At 37.1% G+C, this 17,817-nt stretch overlaps 1 protein-coding gene across 3 annotated transcripts in view; it reads left to right on the forward strand.

Annotated features, from left to right (window-relative positions):
• The first annotated feature begins 294 nt into the window (after positions 1 to 294).
• GFM1 (G elongation factor, mitochondrial 1) overlaps positions 295 to 17,817 on the forward strand; it is a 45,844-nt gene continuing 28,321 nt past the window's right edge. The window contains exons 1-11 of one of the 3 annotated variants that reach the window (XM_011959043.1): positions 295 to 703; positions 1,606 to 1,758; positions 2,133 to 2,265; positions 2,713 to 2,917; positions 4,988 to 5,104; positions 5,946 to 6,002; positions 7,679 to 7,829; positions 8,874 to 9,031; positions 10,106 to 10,190; positions 14,176 to 14,313; positions 16,106 to 16,207. In XM_011959043.1, coding sequence (XP_011814433.1) covers positions 623 to 703; positions 1,606 to 1,758; positions 2,133 to 2,265; positions 2,713 to 2,917; positions 4,988 to 5,104; positions 5,946 to 6,002; positions 7,679 to 7,829; positions 8,874 to 9,031; positions 10,106 to 10,190; positions 14,176 to 14,313; positions 16,106 to 16,207 — 1,380 coding nt within the window. In that variant the 5' untranslated portion in view covers positions 295 to 622. Of the gene's footprint in view, positions 704 to 1,605; positions 1,759 to 2,132; positions 2,266 to 2,712; positions 2,918 to 4,987; positions 5,105 to 5,945; positions 6,003 to 7,678; positions 7,834 to 8,873; positions 9,032 to 10,105; positions 10,191 to 14,175; positions 14,314 to 16,105; positions 16,208 to 17,817 lie in introns of all 3 variants that reach the window. The other 2 variants (XM_011959045.1, XM_011959044.1) reach the window with 2 other exon arrangements.

A 17,817-nucleotide genomic window follows, 5' to 3' on the forward strand; every position in this document is an offset into this window, starting at 1 on the left:
AAGTTCAACATGCCTCTAACACATCCAAGCAGAATAGTCAAGGATGCAGTCTTCCATATGGACTGGATATCTGACATCGAACAATAACAACATTTTGAAATGTTAGTAGTTGTAATTGATAGTTCATTCACTATATTTTTTCCACTTTCTTTTTCAGGCCATGTCATATATATATACATATATATATTTGTAATAGATAATTTTGCTTTTTACCTACTTAAATTCTGTTACATACACTTCTCCATATTGCTTTACAGGCGTAACGACCATGTTTAAAGGCTGTATTTTAACACGGAGGTAATATTTGAAAAAGAAGACGAAGACCAAAGAAGGACTCCCCTACCCCACCCATACACCTGTGTGGTCTTATTGGGAGCAAACGCAAAGCGATTGCACTTTCTCTTCCAAGTCGATAGACGGCGCGCGAGCAGCGTAGGCACTGCTCCGCCTCCAGTCCAGTTGCTCCTCTTTCATTTCCTCACTCTCTTTTTCCTTGCGTCCTTTGCCCCGGAAGTGCTCTTACAACATTGGCCGCCGGCGTGACTTTGACCGATTCCGGGTGAGTTACCGGCAGCTGAACCGACCCGGAGCCACGGGAGTTGTCGCGTGCTCTGTGCTTGCGATGAGACTGCTGGGAGCCGCAGCTGTCGCGGCTCTGGGGCGCGGAAGGGCCCCCGCCTCCCTAGGATGGCAGAGAAAGCAGGTACTGGAGCACAGAGAGGCTGAATCGGGACCATTCCCGAGACCTTGTGGTCCCTTCTGGGCCATGGAAGGCAGTGACACCCCTGAGTCTTCCTGGCTGACAGCTCCGAATACTGGCGGTCGCGCGTCAGTGCTGAAAAGCCCCTCCGTGCCTGCACATTAGCTCGTTAACTTGTTTGTTTTGCTCTCTGGTATCCCTGGGGTTTAATCAGCTAAAAGTACCTGTCACTCAAATACTTTCATATTTTATCCACCTTTTCTAAGGTCGTTTTTTGTTTGTTTTTGTTTTTGTTTTTTTTTGCCTCTCTTTCCCCATAAATAGTTGTGCATTGTGAAAGTGCAGTCCTATAGGGAAAGGTTTATATTGTATCTTAATTCCATCTAATGGGGATCCCCATCCCCTGCCCCCAGAGTAAAGTTAAAACAAACTTCATGAATTGTTTTTGTTTCGAGGGAATTGTAAATCTTTTGGAGCCATTAGCACCACTGCATAGAGCATGTAGGTTCTCAAACATATTTGTCATCTGTGAACTACAATAAAGGAGAAAGGGAAAAAATTAAGTTAAATTTAAGCTAAAATTTGTATTTTCTATTAAAGTTTTTTGGAGCTGTCTTTGTGATTTTATCTGCCCCAGTGTGTATTTTCAATAAAAATTATCTCCCATTTTAATTAAATTAAATTTATTCATTAATTAATTTAAAAGAATACGTCTTTTCTGTCTTTTGTAGTCTCTCCTCTGATTACAAGAGTTCCAGGCTTAAACGTTTCCCCTGGTGCCTTTCTCAAGCTATCTCATATCCAATGAGATTTCTTGGAGAAATAATGTCCACCATACTCCTTTAATTCTCTGTTGTTCTCTCTTATAAAAGGTGCGTAGAATTGAGCTCTCTTATTTTTTTCAGGTTAATTGGAATGCCTGCCGGTGGTCTTCAACAGGGGTTATTCCTAATGAAAAAATACGAAATATTGGAATCTCAGCTCACATTGATTCTGGGAAAACTACATTAACAGAACGAGTCCTTTACTACACTGGCAGAATTGCACAGATGCATGAGGTATATATTCATGGTTGATTCCGGATGAATTAGAACCTGATTTTAATTGTTTTGTTGCCATTATTTATTAAAGCTTATAAACCTGAAAGATTAAAACAATGGTAACAGTGGACCTTTGACAGGCTTATCTGAAAGTTGCTTAAGTATCTGTGTTCTGGTGTTCTTTTAAGTTTTTATAGACAGGGTCTCACTTTGTTGCTCAGGCTGGTCTCAAACTCCTGGGCTCAAATTATCCTCCTGCCTCAGTCTCCCACAATACTGGGATTATAGACATGAGCTCCTGCACCTGACAACTGTTTCCATTTCAGTTAAGTTTTCTTTCTTTCTTGGAATGCAGGAACAGAGAAAGTCTGAATTGCTGTGCTTGTGTTTAGGTGAAAGGTAAAGATGGAGTTGGTGCTGTCATGGATTCCATGGAACTAGAGAGACAAAGAGGAATCACTATTCAGTCAGCGGCCACTTACACCATGTGGAAAGATGTCAATATTAACATTATAGATACTCCTGGTGAGTTGGATTCTTGGTTTTATTGCAGCTTCTTTTGGCAAAAGCGCATTTGGTTCTTTCTGTTACTATGACCCAATTAATTTTTGAGTGTCAAATACTCAAAAGTATAACACTGAATTCCTATTAAAGAAACCTAACTTAGGACCTAGAGCACTTCATCCTTATGTAGTTTTCTTGAAAATTTTGTGCAAGTAAATTGTGAGTAGGCAGATTCTTGCCTTCTACATATTCTAGCTGATTTTAAAGGTGCCTGTGCCCTAGTATCTTCTTGAAGTGGTCTTGCCGGGCCCTCCACTTAAGGGTTGATGAATAGTATTGGTGAGCTCAGGAATCTACATTCTAATTAGAAGACTTTTGTGATGAGCAGAGATACAAAAACTTTTAATAGTGCATATGTTAAAAATTCAGATTGCTCTTTAAGACCCTGTCATACTTCATCTTATTCAGGGCATGTGGACTTCACAATAGAAGTTGAAAGGGCCCTGAGAGTGTTGGATGGTGCAGTCCTTGTTCTCTGTGCTGTTGGAGGGGTACAGTGCCAGACCATGACTGTTAATCGTCAGATGAAGCGCTACAACGTTCCATTTCTAACTTTTATTAACAAATTGGACCGACTGGGCTCCAACCCAGCCAGGGCCCTGCAGCAAATGAGGTAATGAGCCTTCGAATGAACAAAGAAGATGTGATGATCTAGACAGCAAATCTTATATCCAGAAGGATGATTAATTCACTATCATTAAACTTTATTCTTAAATTTAGCTTTTTTAATGTATTTATGTGAGTTACTTAGTAAATGGAACACTGATTTTAGTAAATTGGCTTGTGGTATGTTCTCATCAGCTACCTTCTCTGTAAAATGGGGACAATATTACTTAAATTCTAGGGAAATTGAAGATGAATTCAGAAAACAGTCTGTTTATACTGTTTTGCTATTATTAGAGAAGTTACAATCTAGATTCTAAAAATGCCTCGTGTTTTATTTAGACAAAAGATCATCTTTGGTTTTACTTTTTCCTTGAAGCATTTTAATTTATGCCCTTAAATAGCTTGCCATAGAGATGAGATTTTCTTGTTTTCAGATGGAAACATATTTTCTAGGACAACAGTAACACTTCCTTTCTGTACCAGATAGAACCAGTAGTATTTATAGCATTTCAAATTTTACACAATACTGTATATTTCACAAAGCTTTAAAAAGAGTCAGAATTTCACTTTTCACCTTTTGTAGATGTGCGTGTGTAGCTGTAGAGTTCATACTTATGTTTCAGATGGCACAGTTGATGGATAAATAGGTATAAAGTTTGTGGTAGTGGACAGGCTGAGAATGGTGTGTCTGATGACAAAAAAATCTGATGGAAGTGACATATTTGATATGAAAATGAACATTTTCTTAGTTGGATATTTATAACTTTTGGTAAAATGTTTTTACTTTTTGTCCTTATGTTACTTATGCTTGGCAATAGATGGACTTTTTTCACCGAATCTTCTGAATTCCAAGGAAACACTGTTTTAGCATTTATTTGATTGCTTCGGTTTATTCTTTTCTCCACTCCCATTTATTTGTTTTCCATTTTGTAACTTCTTTAAAGCAGATAAAAATCTGGAACTTCTAGATCTGACCTTCATGTCTTACCCTTTCTATCGTACTTATTCTTTCTGTCTCCTTCTAATTTTGCACTGGGCTTATGAGAGAATTCTTGAGGGTGATCTTCCAGCTCACTAATTTGGTATTCATTTGTGTCTCTTCAGTTATTTAGCTTGCCTTAAAACTTTTTTTTCAGCAATTATGTACTTAATTTTCATAAACTTTCTCTTTCATTGCAACATTTTTATCAGTAGAGGTAATTGTTTCTCAAGTCTTTACATTTTATTTTCTTTCCTCTAGTAACTCTCTTCTTGGAGATAAGTTTTATTAAGTTCACATTTCTCTTTCAAGCTTTTGGTTTCCTTCAAATATTTGGTGATTCTTAGATCTTTAACCCTAATTATTGATGGGAGTCTAGAGTCTAGACTAAACAGTGATAGCTAGAGCATATTCTTTTCCAATGAGAATTTTTGCCAGTATGCCGTTTCTATTCAGTTTTGAGCCTGGGCCGGGCGCGGTGGCTCACGCCTGTAATCCCAGCACTTTGGAAGGCTGAGGCGGGTGGATCACAAGGTCAGGAGTTCAAGACCAACCTGGCCAACATAGCGAAACCCCATCTCTACTAAAAATACAAAAAATTAGCCAGGCGTGGTGGCAGTCGCCTGTAATCCCAGCTACTCAGGAGGCTGAAGCAGGAGAATCGCTTGAACCCAGCAGGCAGAGGTTGCAGTGAGCGGAAATTGCGCCATTACACTTCAGCCTTGGCAACAGAGGGAGACTCTCTCAAAAAATAAATAAATAAATAAAAGGTGGGCTCAACTATCCTACTATTTAATTTCCCGGCTAGCCCCCCATTATCTGTTCTTCCCCCTTCTGCTTTTGATCCAGTGTATCTGGGGATCTTATGGTAAAACAGTTATTTTGGAGTTCTTTTTGTTGCCTGAATGGGGTTGTCGCTTCCTGAGCTCCTTGACTTACATTGTCAGTCTGTTCCCAACAGCTTCATATTTTCTGTTCTGACCTGATGGTAACACCCTTCTCAGTTCTCCAGTGTCTGCCATTGATTTTTTAAAATACTCATTTCAAAGGGATTAGGGGAAAAGAAAAAAGGTAAACAAGTGTACTTTTATTTTTCAGGTCTAAACTAAATCATAATGCAGCGTTTATGCAGATACCCATTGGTTTGGAGGGTAATTTTAAAGGTATTATAGATCTTATTGAGGAACGAGCCATCTATTTTGATGGAGACTTTGGGTAAGTGCTAAAAATACATTATTACAATTTTAAATTTTGAAAAGCATTAAAAAGAAGGAAAGGATAAGTTCATCAAACCCAGAGTAACTGTCTTTTTGAAATGTGGCTGGAAGAATACTCTGAGATGGTTTTGTTTTAATGCCTTTAATCCTTGTTGCTCCCCATTTTATTTAGTATTTATTCTGAGAGAGACTGTGTTACTTTTTGAGTAATAAACTCCTATCACATTATGGCACACGTGGTGTGGTGAAAGGAGGCCTTCAGTTTGGGTTAGTAAATTTGGGTTAGTAAATGTATTATAACTTTTTGCACTTGTTCATTTATTCATTCATTCTGTGGACTTTTATAGAGCACCTGCCAGGTCTGGGGTATTGTGATAAAAATTAGGAAGAAAATAGGGATAAATATTTGCTCCTCCTGCTTTATAATTACATGGACAAAAAAGATTGACAAGTTAAAACAGTTAAAATTGTACAGATGTAGTTTGGGAAATGCAAGAAGTAAATTGGTAACTTTTTGATGTGGTATTTGGTCCATCAGCTTTTGAGTGACCTTTACCTACAAAGTACTGCAATTGCCTGGTGGTTATCAAACCTCAGCATTCATAACAATCTCCTGGAGACTTTGTTAAAAGACATAGTCCTGGCTCTGCCTCCAGAGATGCTGATCAGTCCATTGGGGTGGGGCCCATAGTTTGCATTTCTGGAAGGTTTCCAGTTGATGCTGCTCTTAGAGGTCTGCAGACCATACTTTGAGTGACATTGATCTAGACAATGTGAGGAGTCATAAATGATCCTTTATTCTGAGGAGTGACCTCTGGAGCCTGGTAGTTTCTCCACAGGCACTTCCTGAGGGACTTCCTTCCTCTGCTATGGAATTGGGATTGCAGGTCTGGCCGGTGGGTGAATGGCATTGTGATCAGTGAACTGTAGAATTTATCTTCATCAGCCATCTTGTAAGCAGGAAAAGGATGGAGTCTGTCCAGGGGATAAGGTGTTTCTCTCACTTTTTATGTGACAACTGAGTAATGACAGCAAAGTTTACCTTCCACTCCTTAGGATATAAGGCCCAATAAGGCAGGATTTTTCATTTTATTTTTTCCTACTTTATTCACTACTATGTCCCAGCCCCTGCAACTGCCTGGTACATAATAGGGACTCAAAAATATTTGTAAATGAATGAATAAATCCACTTTCCCAGAATTACCAAGGCACATATTTCTGTTGTCAGAAGTAGAGACTCTTAAACTTTGTTGTACATCAGAACCACAGATGCAGCTTCTTAATGTACATGTACCCTTCTCCAGCCCTAGTTTACTGTATGTATATTTGGAAAGGAATCCACAGATGATTCTGACACATGAAAGGCTAAGAAGCAGGGAGCTTGCCAGGGAGGTTGAAATTAAGATCTGAGGCTGTGGGGAGTCTTAGAATATTAAGAGTTACTTTTTGTTTCCTTGGAAATGGCTTCTTTTATCTTTATTAAAGTTAGGAATGTATTTTCTGAAATGCTTATTTTTTTATATTAATTTCCATTTTAAAAGAAATACCTTGAAAAATTTTCAGACTGCTTTTAAATATCATACCAAGTATATCCATTTTAGCTTTGAACATTTTATTTGTAATTTCATCTGTTCAGCCTCTGGAGGAATGGAGAACTGATGTCACAGATGGAAGAGTCTGCCATATTTAGTCACCCTTTAAATTGGGATATTCTTTGTTAAAAAGTGTATGATCTGTTATTAGATGGAAAGGCATAGAGTAAGGTCTTCCTAAGTGCTGCTTGCTAGAGATTGTTATGTTGTGATTAATAAGAATATAATTAATAGAATTTTCAAGAACTCAGATGGGCCCCAGACAGATTGGCTTTGAATCTTACCTCTTCTGTTTACTAGTAGGACAGTGTTGGGCAAATTACTTTGCCTGTGTAAGTTAGTTGATCTGAAAATGCAGATAATAAAAGCTATTTAGTATGTGAAGATCAAATAAATAGCTTGTCAGATATTTAGTTTAGTGCTTACTGCATTATAAGTATTCAGTAAATGGATGCTATTATTACTTTGCATGCTTGCCAGTTTTAAAATAATTAGAATACAGTAAAAACTACACTGAGGAGTTTAAACTTTGATTTAGTTGATACTTTGTCAAGTCATTGTTTTGAACTTGTGTTTTACTGTATATTGAGTAAGGATAAACCAGGTTGCATTAAATTGGGAAGATTTTGTGTTATATATTTTATCATTATCTTCTGTAAAACTTGATATGCAGAAAAGTAGAATGTGATGTCTATTATAAAACCAGAGATTTGTTTTTTTCTCATGATAGTGGACTGCTTTAGCTCTTCAGTTACTGGTAGTGCAACTTTGACTTTAAACTTGCCTGTTACAGTATATTTATCTACTATTCTGTGTGCATTTTAAAGGTATGCATTAGTCTTGTTTGCCATTTGAACACAAATGTATCAGAGCTCTGTCTTACCTAAAAAAATGTTTTAACCCTTAATCATATCTTTTTCATTAGTCCTTCATATATCAAGTTGAATATCCTTAAAGCACCAAAATATTTGTTTTCTTAGTCAGATTGTTCGATATGGTGAGATTCCAGCTGAATTAAGGGCGGCGGCCGCTGACCACCGGCAGGAGCTAATTGAATGTGTTGCCAATTCAGATGAACAGCTTGGTGAGATGTTTCTGGAAGAAAAAATCCCCTCGATTTCTGATTTAAAGGCAAGTGCTTTCAAAATAAGTCTTATATTAACAACAAAAAGAAGTTGTTTGTTTTTTGTAGGGAGGGGACATGATGCTTTTATATATGGGCTTTATTAATGAAACCTCAGTACATTTATTTAACATAATTGGCTTCCTCAAAAAATACTTGACGTGGTATATTACATTTTTTAAGTGAGGTATATAATAACTTCAAATGAGAAAAGTTGTTGAGGACCCTTAAATTATTGGGGACTTGATTTTAGTTTCTATCCAAAGAGTGTCAGGTCATTTTATTCATTTGTTGGTTGTGGCCACAGCACTATTGTTGGCCTCTTCCAGCTGCTAGAGCTAAAGCTCCACTACATATTCTTTAAGGCCTGTTCAGCCAGCAGACACATTGGTGGTGTTTCACTAAGGGCTGGGGCAGGACCTAGAGCCTACTACTGTCATGACCTATAATTTATGAGAAATTTGTACTGTTTGGTTTCCTGTGTATATGCTCTTTACAAAGAGAAAAAGATAAATGTTTCTTAATCGAGCATATGTTCATATGGTTTAAATATTTAAAAGGTATACAAAGGTAAACAGTAAACACCCTTTTATTTTATTTTTTTCTCTCTTCCCAGTTCTCTTCCCCATCCCTGAAACAGGTTACCAGTTAATAGTTTCTGGTATATCTTTCCATAGGCTTTTGGTTTTGCATTATATTACTTTTTCCTCCATTTTACACAGTTGTAGCATACTCTTTGCAGTGTTCTTTTGGTGTGTCTATTTTCTATGTGTATATGTATTTTTTTTTTAGCAAATTGAAAATTAGTGACAAGTAGTGATTCCAAGAGTGTCAAAAGCAGTTGTGTAGTAAATCACTTTCCCACCCTGAAGGAGAAAGTGATGTTTTTCTTTGTATTTTGACCTGAAGTTCACTGGGGACCTGATTTTAGTCTCTATTAGAATCAGCACTCCAAAGAGTGGAGTATGAGTTCATTTTATTCGTTTGTAATTGACTTGAAGCACAACATGTAATTTTAACATTAACTACCATTACATTGTTTTCTTTTGTAGACAGCAATTCGAAGAGCTACTCTGAAAAGATCATTTACTCCTGTATTTTTGGGAAGTGCCTTGAAGAACAAAGGAGTTCAGCCTCTTTTAGATGCTGTTTTAGAATACCTCCCAAATCCATCTGAAGTTCAGAACTATGCTATTCTCAATCAGGAGGAGTAAGTCTTGAAAACTGAATCTTAGTTTATGCAGAAATACTTTCATATTTATGCACTGTGAAGGATTTTAAGGATGGGTTCTTCTAGTTATGTCTGTGATTTTTTTTCATAATTTACAAATAATCATGGTTTTTATTTGGGTATCAGTTTTGATATATAGAAAAATATTTATTATATCAGTTCCCATATCATATTCTGTTTTGAGTTAAAAGTATGATTTGTTTTACTATCTCTCGAGGTTTACATCATTAGAAAATTTTCTCATTTGGGACTAGATGTTTTCAGACATACTGTTAAAAAAAAAAAACTTTAAGAAACAAACTTCTGCCAGGCGCAGTGGCTCACGCCTGTAATCCCAGCACTTTGGGAGGCCAAGGCGGGTGGATCACCTGAGGTCGGGAGTTCGAGACCAGCCTGACCAACATGGAGAAATCCCATCTCTACTAAAAAGACAAAAATTAGCTGGGCGTGGTGGTGTGCGCCTGTAATCCCAGCTACCCAGGAGGCTGAGGCAGGATAACCGCTGGAACCCGGAGGGCAGAGGCTGCAGGGAGCCGAGATTGCGCCACTGCACTCCAGCCTGCCTGGGCGACAGAGCAAGACTCTGTCTCAGAAAAAAAAAAAACAAACAAACTTAAAAAAAAAAAACACTCATTGATTATTTTCTTTTCTTTCCCTATGAGAACATTTCTGTGTTTTTTAGTCTACTCTTGACCTATCACTATGTAGTAACTAAGCTAAGCTCTGAAGACTTTTTTTTTTTTTTTTTTTTTGAGACCAAGTCTTGCTCAGTTGTCTAGGCTGGAGTGCAGTGGTGCAGTAATAGCTCACCACAACCTGAGTTCAAGTGATCCTCTCACTTCGCTCTCCCAAAGTGTGGGGATTACAGGCATAGCTATGCCCAGCTGAGAACTTATTTCTATTGATCTCTTTCAGTGAAAGTTTACTTATGTGTGACACCAGTAATATCCCACACACGTGCTTTTTCTCAGATAATACTTCCTGATGAAATAAAGTGATATAAAAGAAATATCAATATTACATCTCATAGATTTATATTTATTTTATTTTAAGTGACACAAAAGAGAAAACCAAAATCCTAATGAACTCCAGTAGAGACAATTCCCACCCGTTTGTAGGCCTGGCTTTTAAACTGGAGGTAAGTTGCTTTCTAATGTATTTAACTGCTATCTGTACAATGTTTTTACTTCTTGGCTTTATTCCTATTACAGAATGACTCTGACCTTTATGAAAGATGCATAAGATAGGAAAAGCAGAAGGAGCAGATAGAGAATTTCCAAAGCTCTGACATGATAGTTCTTTTGTTATTAGGTGCATTTCTTTCTAGTCTCTTCTCTTTGCCTGAAGAGTGTACATTTTTACCTAAATCATACTACCTGTATAGTTTTGTCTTGCTCTTTTTATTTAATGTCACAATAGATAATGGTCCATGTTTCTATAAATAGTTTAAACATTTTAAGTAGTAGCATAACTGCATCAAGTAGATACACCAAAATTTGCTTAAAATTTCCTAATTGTTAGATGTTTCCAGGTTTCTACTGTTATAAATAACATTGGGTCAATTTCTAGAAATATGTCCTAAGGAACTAATGAAGGGTAGCGAATTAATGTTAGCTTCAGCTCATCTTATAAAACCAAAATCTCACACACAATTGAAAATGCCCAGCCGGTCGCGGTAGTTCACACCTGTAATCCCAGCACTTTGGGAGGCCAAGGCAGGCAGATCACAAGATCAGGAGTGGGAGGCTGAGGCGGGCGGATCACAAGGTCAGGGGTTTGAGACCAGTCTGGTCAACATGGTGAAACCCCGTCTCTACTGAAAATACAAAAATTAGCCAGGTATGGTGGCAGGCACCTGTAATCCCAGCTACTCAGGAGGCTGAGGCAGGAGAATTGCTTGAACCCGGGAGGCAGAGGTTTCAGTGAGCTGAGATCGCACCACTGCACTCCAGCCTGGGCGGCAGAGCAAGACTCCATCTCGAAAAAATAAAAATAAAAATAAAAATAAAATGCCCAGTAATTACAATTTGATAAATAAACTGAGGTACATTCTTATAGTGCAACATTATTCAGACTTTAACAGTTATATTGAAATGCTTTTTTTTTGACATGAAAAGATGTTTGTGATTTAAAAAGAAACAAACTTACTTATTTTAGAATATTTTAAAGAAAAGTTATGAAGATAGTCCACAGAATTCCTATATATCCTGCACCCAGTTTCCTCCATTGTTAATATACACTGTCACAACTAATGGACCAACATTGGTTTATTATTATTAACTAAAATCCATACTTCATTTGAATTTCTTTAGTTTTTGTCTAGGTCCTTTTTCCGTCTCACTAGACAGAGGACTGCAGAAGGCCCATTCAGAGGACCGTGTTGTATTTGATTGTCATGTCTCCTCATGCTCTCCTAGGCTGTAACAGTTTCTTAGACTTTCTTGTTTATCACGAGATTGACATTTTTGAGAAGTATTGGTCAGCTCTTTTGTAGAGTGTCGCTCAATTTGGGTTTATTATTTGATGTTTTTCACATGATTAGATTGGAGTCATGTTTTTAGGAGGACTACATCGAGGTAAAGTGTTATTCTTGTCGCATCATATCCAAGGTACAGACTTGCGGCATGATTTATCATTGTTAAAGCTAACCTCAATCACCACGCCTGGCTGAGAGAGTGTTTGACAGGTTTCTCCGCTATAAAGTTACTGTACTTTTTTTATTCCCCTTTTCATAGTGTACTTTTTAAAAGGAAGTCACTTGACTCAGCCAACACTTAAGGGGTGGGGAATTATGTTCCACCCTCTTGAGGGGCAGTATCTACATAAGTTATTTGGAATTCTTCTGAATGGGAGATTTGTCTTTCTTCCCTGCTCATTTGTTTATTTGGACAATCACTTATTTAATATCAGTATGGACTCATGTATATGTATTTTGAACTTTGAGTTATAATCATGACTATGACTTTGAGTATGTCATTTGTCGTTCAGAGTGACTGGGTTTGGCGATTGGGAACTCCCATTTGGCTCCTGTGTTCCTTTAACATCTTCCAATGTTTTGCCTTTTTGAATACTTCCTTACTTGCCAGCACTACAAGACGCTCCAGGCTTATCTTCTATATTCCGTGTCTTAGCCCTAGAGTCAGCCATTCTCCAAGGAGCACTGGTTCCTTTTTAAGTAAAATGGCATTAGAAACCAAGATTTGGGGACTGGATGGGCTTTTTGTGGAAATGCTGTTCCTTCTGTTCATAATATTTTAAGTGGGGAAAAGTGGTAGATAAGTTGGAAGTGTTAAGAGTGGTTATTTCTGGGATGGGATTATATTTTGGGGGCTTTTTCCTACTTTAAAAATATTTTACAGTGTATTTATTACCTCCAAAATTAGGGGGAAAATTTTTTGATTAAAAAATAGAAACATTACAGTAAAATTTTTTACATGTAAAGCTTTTAAAAATACATCTATAAGAATATTTTCTTAGGATTCCCAGAATAGTGATTATTGAGTTAAAAGCATAGAATGTTTTCATATTTAATGGTTTATATTGCCAGATTGCATTCGTACTCTCCAAATTAATGTATTGGATTATTTCAAGGAATATCATCATTGAGTATTATTTAAAAATCATTACTGATTTAACAAATGAAAATTTTTATTGTAATTTTTCATCTTGATGAAATACATTTTGATTTTTAAAAGCAATCAGTGCTTTAAAGTTTATATACTCAAATATGTCAGTCTTTTTCGTTTAGTCATTTTTTATTTTTTAACCTTAGAAACCTTTTATTTGTATATATTTTGTTAATATTTACTTTCGTTCCTTCTACTTTTTTATGTTTTTTTTTCTTTCCCCATCATTAATTCAGCTGGAATTTGGTTTGGTGGGTAGGATCTAAATGTATTTCCTCTGCCTCCAAATAGAGTATCATTTGTCCAGTTAGTACTTTATGCACATCCTTTTTTCCTTTTCCATTGATTTGTCATGTTTCCTTACCATCCATTGACCAATATATTTTATACTTTAGATTTTTATACTGTACTCTTTGGGGTGGTTAGTCTAATTTGTGCTGTTTCTGAATTTTGTGAGTTTCAAGCATTTTAATATGTTTTTACATACGTCAGGGTTAGTTTTATCTCATTACCATAGATTTTGAAAAATTTCTGTTTTTACCTATTACCTCTGAATGAATTTTAAAATCACTAATCACATGTTTAAAATTTCCTGTTGGGATTTCGATTGCTACTTTGTTAAGCCTACAGTTAACATGGTAAGAACTGGGAACTTTTAAATATATGTTAATTGGTCACTGCTAGTATATTCAATCACTTCACAGAACTCTTTTTTTTTTGGAGACAGAGTCTCACCTACTCTGTCACCCAAGTTGGAGTGCAGTGGTGAGTTCTTGGCTCACTGCAACCTCTGCCTCCCGGGTTTAAGCAATTTTCCTGCCTCAGCTTCCTGAGTAGCTGGGATTATAGGTGCGACACCAACCCCGGCTGATTTTTGTGTTTTTAGTAGAGATGGGGTTTTGCCATGTTGGCCTGGTTGGTCTTGAACTCCTGACCTCAGGTGATCCACCTGCCTCTGCCTCCCAAAGTGCTGGGATTACACTTTGTAATCCCAGCTGGCCTGGGAGGCTGTGCTGGCCTGAGCGACCAGCCCAGCCGCAGAACTCTTACTTGCATAATTTTCCACATGATTGTCAGAGATTGTATTTTAGATGTATAGCACACACCTACTGTTTCTAATGGTATCTTTGTTGTTTTTCCAATTATACCTTGTTTTGTTTTATATCTTATTGTATTAAACTTACGAAATAATGTTAGAAGGCAAAAGATACTTCCTTATTATGTAAAAAATTTAAAAATTTTGTTCTAATACTAATAGCTTATTTCAAAGGAAACAGAAATAACTTAGATTGTGATACCAAAAAGACTGATGAATAACAGCCATTTATCTGTGTTCAAAGCTAGTATTAGTTTATGACAATAAACTGAATGAAGTATGTAAGATAGATTACTAAAATTGGTAGAGAATACTCGGAGGGACTTATGAAGCTTTCCTCAGTACTTTGATTATTATGTTTCTTTTTATTCTTCCTGCCCCTACCCGATCTTGACTTCTAGGTAGGTCGATTTGGACAATTAACTTACGTTCGCATTTACCAGGGAGAGCTAAAGAAGGGTGACACCATCTATAACACAAGGACAAGAAAGAAAGTACGGTTGCAACGGCTGGCTCGCATGCATGCTGACATGATGGAGGCAAGTACAAGGTCATCGTGAGATTAGAAATTCCTCTAATATGGGTGAAATAGACCTTTCTTGGTATCCTGAGCCCCACTAGAAAATTAATTCTGGTTAAATGTATGTTCCTAGTTTGTTCCTTTTTACTTAAATGTGTTGCAGCTCTGATCTAGCACTTTGCTATAGGCTAAATTAGCAGATGTTAACAACTCATTTTTTTTAAATACCACTAGTTGTGAATTAGTTATATTTTCTCAAGGGCCAAGGTTAAGGAAAAGAAATAGTTTCCTAACACTCAGAATACAAGATTCAGCACTTACCTCAAGAACTATCATTACAAAGAATGTAATAGGCATTTAAGACTGTGGAACCGTGATTCTTAAAGATAAGAGAATCATAAATTTACACACTTTTCCACATTGTTTTATTTACTTTCTGAAATACGGCAGGCACAAAAGCCCTGTTTAACCCCGGAGCTTTTATTCCTATTGTAGAACCCACTACAGGACCATATTGGGGCCAGAATTTACCTGAAGATTTAAAGCCTTAGGGGCTGATCTGGGAGATAAACTTTGTCTTACGCCTTGAATTCTTGAATTGGCTCGGAATCTGCTATAGCCTTCTCTAGTCCTTATGGTTAGGTCTTGGAAGGAATACTGAGTGCATGAGTTTGTCCCCTACTCCCACCCTCTCCCAATCCAGCTATATATTCCTGGAGAAATTTATCAGTCTAAGCAAAATCTTATGAATTTTTTGGTAGCTCTAACTTGTTTCTTCTAGAAGAGGAATTGTCAGTCTCAAAACCTGACAGCATTGCTGTTTTGTGAGATAGGCAGCAGGGGGCAGGCTAAATGATTGTCATAGCTGTTTCATGGACCAGGAGCTGCAAGATTTGTACAGCTGTGTCACCATTAAAGAAAGACATGTTTACTCACAGCTACAGCTGTTGTGAATGAACTGTAAATGTAAAAGGACAAAAACTAGGAAGCTTGGAGGCACCAATGCTTTGTTCTTAGATTTCCTGTGTTTTCTTGACTGCTTGCATCTGTGAGAAATTAAAATTATTTTTAGTACAGTGGGCTCCATTCTCCTACCTTTGTTTTCAAAACTTCCTTTACAGGTTTCCTGGTATATCTCTGTCATACACAATCTCATTGTCTAACTGCGGCAACATGTATAGTACATTTTTTTTTTTTTTTGAGATGGAGTTTTGCTCTTGTCTCCCACGCTGGAGTGTAGTGGCGCGATCTTGGCTTGCTGCAACCTCTGCCTCCCAGGTTCAAGTGTTTCTCCTACCTCAGCCTCCCGAGTAGCTGGGATTACAGGCACCCGCCACCATGCCTGGCTAATTTTTTGTATTTTTAGTAGAGACAGGGTTTCACCATGTTGGCCAGGCTGGTCTCAAACTCCTCATCTCAGGTGATCCACTCGCCTCCACCTCCCAAAGTGCTGGGATTACAGGCGTGAGCCACCATGCCCCGCCAGTACGTGCCTTTTAATTCCATAGAAATAACTTTAGAACTTTGAGGCACTGTGTTGTTAGTACTACAGATCCTTCAAGTAATGAGTTTTCTGTTTAAAGTAAAATCTTGTCTGTTGATATATGGTTTAAATGAAGACCTTTTAAAAATACGTCTTAGCGTGGTTGATTGTTGTTGTATTGGTTCTAGCTAATTCACTATACAATTCAAGCTGAGAGATTCTACCATGCTTATTTATATACAATGTGTGTACTGTACAGTTACTTTTTAGTTACCACGTCTTTATTTGTATTATATCAAATATCATTTTGTTTTATTTGTTTTTTTAGGATGTTGAGGAAGTATATGCTGGAGACATCTGTGCGTTGTTTGGCATTGACTGTGCTAGTGGAGACACATTCACAAACAAAGCCAACAGTGACCTTTCCATGGTAAGCCATTTAATTTCAAAGCTACTTATCACTAGAATTTTAAAAGTCTGTTTTTTCATGTAGTGCATTTAATACTTCAGAAAAACAACCACAGAAGTTTTCGTTGAGTACCACAGTCATCAAGTTAGTGGTGGCTCTTTGAATGTTGGTTATAGCTCTTTGAATGTCAATTAGACAACTGCTCTGTAAGCTGACTCACCTGGTTTTTTCATAGTAAAAAGTAGGAAGAGTTTTGACTATAGTAAAAAGGAAAACTTGGAGGATCCACAATCCTCCCAAGTTTAGCAAGAAGGAAAAATCTCCACCAGATGGTACCTGGACAGTGGCTCCGATTCCTCTACCCTGAGACCTGCTTCCACACTCGGGGTGCATTTCTGATTGTTACCACTAGCGTCAAGCTAGTTTCAGTGGAGTGCTACTTCCTTACTAACTCGGTAGCAGGAAAGTGTACTGTTCCCTCAATCCCTTGTGAGACCAGACTGTAACATTTAGACTAGACTTGGGATAACAGAACATAACCAGGCTCAGAAGGCAATATGCAACTACACAGTCTGATTTATAGAAACAGTCCGCCATTTGGAACTCAGAAGTCCCTTTTTATCATTGAGGGATTCTGAGGGAGGAGCATGCACAGGTAGTTCCTGTCTTTGAATTCCCTTCACTCACTCACCTTTTTTGCCTCTGTAGTAGAGCAAACTCTGTTACATTATGGCCATTTGTTCATAAGAGTGATCTCTTTCGTGAATTCAGTAAAGAAAGAGTATGATGAGTACATAGGTAATTTGCAGTGGGTCATTTACATAAGTACTGACCCAACTCTAACAGATTAGCACTGTAATACTTCCTGCTATCTAATGATGAATTCATGATTTTATAGTTTAGTATTTTTGTCTATAATATCCTCTAATGTGTGTAGTATTACCTGTTGATTTAGGACACTACAAGAAAGCATAAATCTCTACAATTTTTGTTTGAGATCCAGATAAAAGGAATGTTTTCTATGTATTATTGATAAGACCTTCTCTAAGTACTTGTCATTAGCAACATGAAGTGATTGGTGGTTGTAGAAAGTGCTTACCAAGGCTTTGAAACAAATAGGCCTTGATTAGAGTCTCACCTTTGCCCTATGCTACCTACTGGCCCTTAGCCAATTTGTTTTACCTTATTTCCAAGGCTTTAGTGACTTTATTTGCAAAAATGGGATAATACCTGCTTTTCAGAGTTGTAATTGATTAAATGAGGTATCATGGGTATGAAGAATGTGGTGCCCTTTCTCTGTTTGCCTTATCAGTAATTGTAGTATATTTTGATTAAATAAAGTAACTTAGAAGATTGCAACAGCCACCAAGCAATAAGAATTTCACATCTCAGTATTTGGATTAGTTGTAGTGATTATGTTAAACAGGTAAATAAATACATTTATTAATTTTATTTTGGGAAGGAGGAACTTATATAAGTAGATAGCTTTATTTATTTATTAATATGTTGTATTAATATACTTATTTAATGCAAAACAGATCAAGATATATATTGTCTAGCCTAAAGACAATGGCTAGTATTTATCCTTTGTTCTGTTGTAAAGTGGCACATTAATCTATCCCTGACCCATG

The sequence above is a fragment of the Colobus angolensis genome, unplaced genomic scaffold (genome assembly GCF_000951035.1).
Source record: "Colobus angolensis palliatus isolate OR3802 unplaced genomic scaffold, Cang.pa_1.0 Scaffold48, whole genome shotgun sequence".
Taxonomy (NCBI): domain Eukaryota; kingdom Metazoa; phylum Chordata; class Mammalia; order Primates; family Cercopithecidae; genus Colobus; species Colobus angolensis.